The sequence below is a fragment of the Teleopsis dalmanni genome, unplaced genomic scaffold, assembly GCF_002237135.1.
Source record: "Teleopsis dalmanni isolate 2A unplaced genomic scaffold, ASM223713v2 unscaffolded_contig_3209, whole genome shotgun sequence".
Lineage (NCBI taxonomy): Eukaryota > Metazoa > Arthropoda > Insecta > Diptera > Diopsidae > Teleopsis > Teleopsis dalmanni.
This window is the reverse complement of record NW_024034591.1, coordinates 1-3,674: the sequence shown is the minus strand read 5'-3', so window position 1 is coordinate 3,674 and position 3,674 is coordinate 1. Positions and strand designations below refer to the sequence as shown.

At 42.0% G+C, this 3,674-nt stretch overlaps 1 protein-coding gene across 1 annotated transcript; it reads left to right on the top strand.

Annotated features, from left to right (window-relative positions):
• Positions 1-986: 986 nt before the first annotated feature.
• Positions 987-1,741, top strand: LOC119665009 (the record flags this gene model as incomplete). The annotated part of the gene is made up of 2 exons (XM_038074344.1): positions 987-1,228; positions 1,424-1,741. Coding segments are annotated over 2 exons (560 nt in total), but the record flags the coding sequence as incomplete, so codon positions are not given.
• Positions 1,742-3,674: the final 1,933 nt, after the last annotated feature.

Below are 3,674 nucleotides of genomic sequence, written 5' to 3'. Positions count from 1 at the left end.
GATACAGTAGTGGCAGATGCTGGATTTGTGGTTACCGAACCAATAGTTGTTGTTGCATTTCTTACTGGTTCTGTGCTCTCTGCACCTTTAGTTGTTGCAGAGGTTGCAGTGATAAGTAGAAATTTTCAGGTGATATTTTTATTTGCACTCAATGGTTTGGGAGCGGTTGTGATGAAGCGATATCGGCTGAGTTGTTGCAGTTAGAGTTAGGTTATTAACTGAGTACAGTAGTCGCAGAGCTGGATCTTGTGTACCGAAACCAGATAGTTGTTTGTACATTTCTTCTGGTTCTGTGCTCTCTGGTAGACTCTAGTTGTTGCAGAGTTGAGTGATACAGTAGAACTCGTGAATATTTTATTTGCACTCATGGTTTGGAGACGGTTGTGGTGAATCGATATCGGATATAGTTGTTGCAGTAGAGTTAAGGTTACTTACTGGAGATACAGTAATGGCAGATGCTGGACTTGTGGTTACCGAACCAATAGTTGTTGTTGCATTTCTTACTGGTTCTGTGCTCTCTGCACCTTTAGTTGTTGCAGAGGTTGAAGGTGATGGTGATACAGTAGAAACTTCAGGTGGAATATTTTTATTTGCACTCAATGGTTTGGGAGACGGTTGTGGTGAATCGATATCGGATGTAGTTGTTGCAGTAGAGTTAAGGTTACTTACTGGAGATACAGTAGTGGCAGATGCTGGATTTGTGGTTACCGAACCAATAGTTGTTGTTGCATTTCTTACTGGTTCTGTGCTCTCTGCACCTTTAGTTGTTGCAGAGGTTGAAGGTGATACAGTAGAAACTTCAGGTGGAATATTTTTGTTTGCACTCAATGGTTTGGGAGACGGTTGTGGTGAATCGATATCGGATGTAGTTGTTGCAGTAGAGTTAAGGTTACTTACTGGAGATACAGTAGTGGCAGATGCTGGACTTGTGGTTACCGAACCAATAGTTGTTGTTGCATTTCTTACTGGTTCTGTGCTCTCTGCAGCTCTAGTTGTAGCAGTGGTTGAAGGTGATACAGTAGAAATTACAGGTAGAATATTTTGTTTGCAATTCAGTGGTTTGAGCGGTTGTGTTGAATCGATATCGGATGTAGTTGTTGCAGTAGAGTTAAGGTTACTTACTGGAGATACAGTAGCGGCAGATGCTGGACTTGTGGTTACCGAAGCAATAGTTGTTGTTCCATTTCTTACTGGTTCTGTGCTCTCTGCAGCTCTAGTTGTTGCAGAGGTTGAAGGTGATACAGTAGAAACTTCAGGTGGAATATTTTTGTTTGCACTCAATGGTTTGGGAGACGGTTGTGATGAATCGATATCGGATGTAGTTGTTGCAGTGGCAGATGCTGGACTTGTGGTTACCGAACCAATAGTTGTTGTTGCATTTCTTACTGGTTCTGTGCTCTCTGCACCTTTGATTGTTGCAGAGGTTGAAGGTGATACAGTAGAAACTTCAGGTGGAATATTTTTGTTTGCACTCAATGGTTTGGGAGATGGTTGTGGTGAATTGATATCGGATGTAGCTGTTGCAGTAGAGTTAAGGTTACTTACTGGAGATACAGTAGTGGCAGATGCTGGACCTGTGGTTACCGAACCAATAGTTGTTGTTGCATTTCTTACTGGTTCTGTGCTCTCTGCACCTTTAGTTGTTGCAGAAGTTGAAGGTGATACAGTAGAAACTACAGGTGGAATATTTTTGTTTGCACTCAATGGTTTGGGAGACGGTTGTGATGAATCGACATCGGATGTAGTTGTTGCAGTAGAGTTAAGGTTACTTACTGGAGATACAGTAGTGGAAGATGCTGGACTTGTGGTTACCGAACCAATAGTTGTTGTTGCATTTCTTACTGGTACTGTGCTCTCTGCACCTTTAGTTGTTGCAGAGGTTGAAGGTGATACAGTAGAAACTTCAGGTGGAATATTTTTGTTTGCACTCAATGGTTTGGGAGACGGTTGTGGTGAATCGATATCGGATGTAGTTGTTGCAGTAGAGTTAAGGTTACTTACTGGAGATACAGTAGTGGCAGATGCTGGACTTGTGGTTACCGAACCAATAGTTGTTGTTGCATTTCTTACTGGTTCTGTGCTCTCTGCACCTTTAGTTGTTGCAGAGGTTGAAGGTGATACAGTAGAAACTTCAGGTGGAATATTTTTATTTGCACTCAATGGTTTGGGAGACGGTTGTGGTGAATCGATATCGGATGTAGTTGTTGCAGTAGAGTTAAGGTTACTTACTGGAGATACAGTAGTGGCAGATGCTGGACTTGTGGTTACCGAACCAATAGTTGTTGTTGCATTTCTTACTGGTTCTGTGCTCTCTGCACCTTTAGTTGTTGCAGAGGTTGAAGGTGATACAGTAGAAACTACAGGTGGAATATTTTTATTTGCACTCAATGGTTTGGGAGACGGTTGTGGTGAATCGATATCGGATGTAATTGTTGCAGTAGAGTTAAGGTTACTTACTGGAGATACAGTAGTGGCAGATGCAGGACTTATGGTTACCGAACCAATAGTTGTTGTTGCATTTCTTACTGGTTCTGTGCTCTCTGCAGCTCTAGTTGTAGCAGTGGTTGAAGGTGATACAGTAGAAATTACAGGTAGAATATTTTTATTTGCACTCAATGGTTTGGGAGACGGTTGTGGTGAATCGATATCGGATGTAGTTGTTGCCGTAGAGTTAAGGTTACTTACTGGAGATACAGTAGTGGCAGATGCTGGACTTGTGGTTACCGAACCAATAGTTGTTGTCGCATTTCTTACTGGTTCTGTGCTCTCTGCACCTTTAGTTGTTGCAGAGGTTGAAGGTGATACAGTAGAAATTTCAGGTGGAATATTTTTATTTGCACTCAATGGTTTGGGAGACGGTTGTGATGAATCGATATCGGATGTAGTTGTTGCCGTAGAGTTAAGGTTACTTACTGGAGATACACTAGTGGCAGATGCTGGACTTGTGGTTACCGAACCAATAGTTGTTGTTGCATTTCTTACTGGTTCTGTGCTCTCTGCAGCTCTAGTTGTTGCAGAGGTTGAAGGTGATACAGTAGAAACTTCAGGTGGAATATTTTTATTTGCACTCAATGGTTTGGGAGACGGTTGTGGTGAATCGATATCGGATGTAGTTGTTGCAGTAGAGTTAAGGTTACTTACTGGAGATACAGTAGTGGCAGATGCTGGACTTGTGGTTACCGAACCAATAGTTGTTGTTGCATTTCTTACTGGTTCTGTGCTCTCTGCACCTTTAGTTGTTGCAGAGGTTGAAGGTGATACAGTAGAAATTACAGGTGGAATATTTTTGTTTACACTCAATAGTTTGGGAGACGGTTGTGATGAATCGATATCGGATGTAGTTGTTGCAGTAGAGTTAAGGTTACTTACTGGAGGTACAGTAGTGGCAGATGCTGGACTTGTGGTTACCAAACCAGTTGCAGGGGTTGAAGGTGATTCAGTAGAAATTACAGATAGAATATTTTTGTTTGCACTCAATGGTTTGGGAGACGGTTGTGATGAATCGATATCGGATGTAGTTGTTGCAGTAGAGTTAAGGTTACTTACTGGAGATACAGTAGTGGCAGATGCTGGACTTGTGGTTACCGAACCAATAGTTGTTGTTGCATTTCTTACTGGTTCTGTGCTCTCTGCAGCTCTAGTTGTTGCAGAGGTTGAACGTGATACAGTAGAAA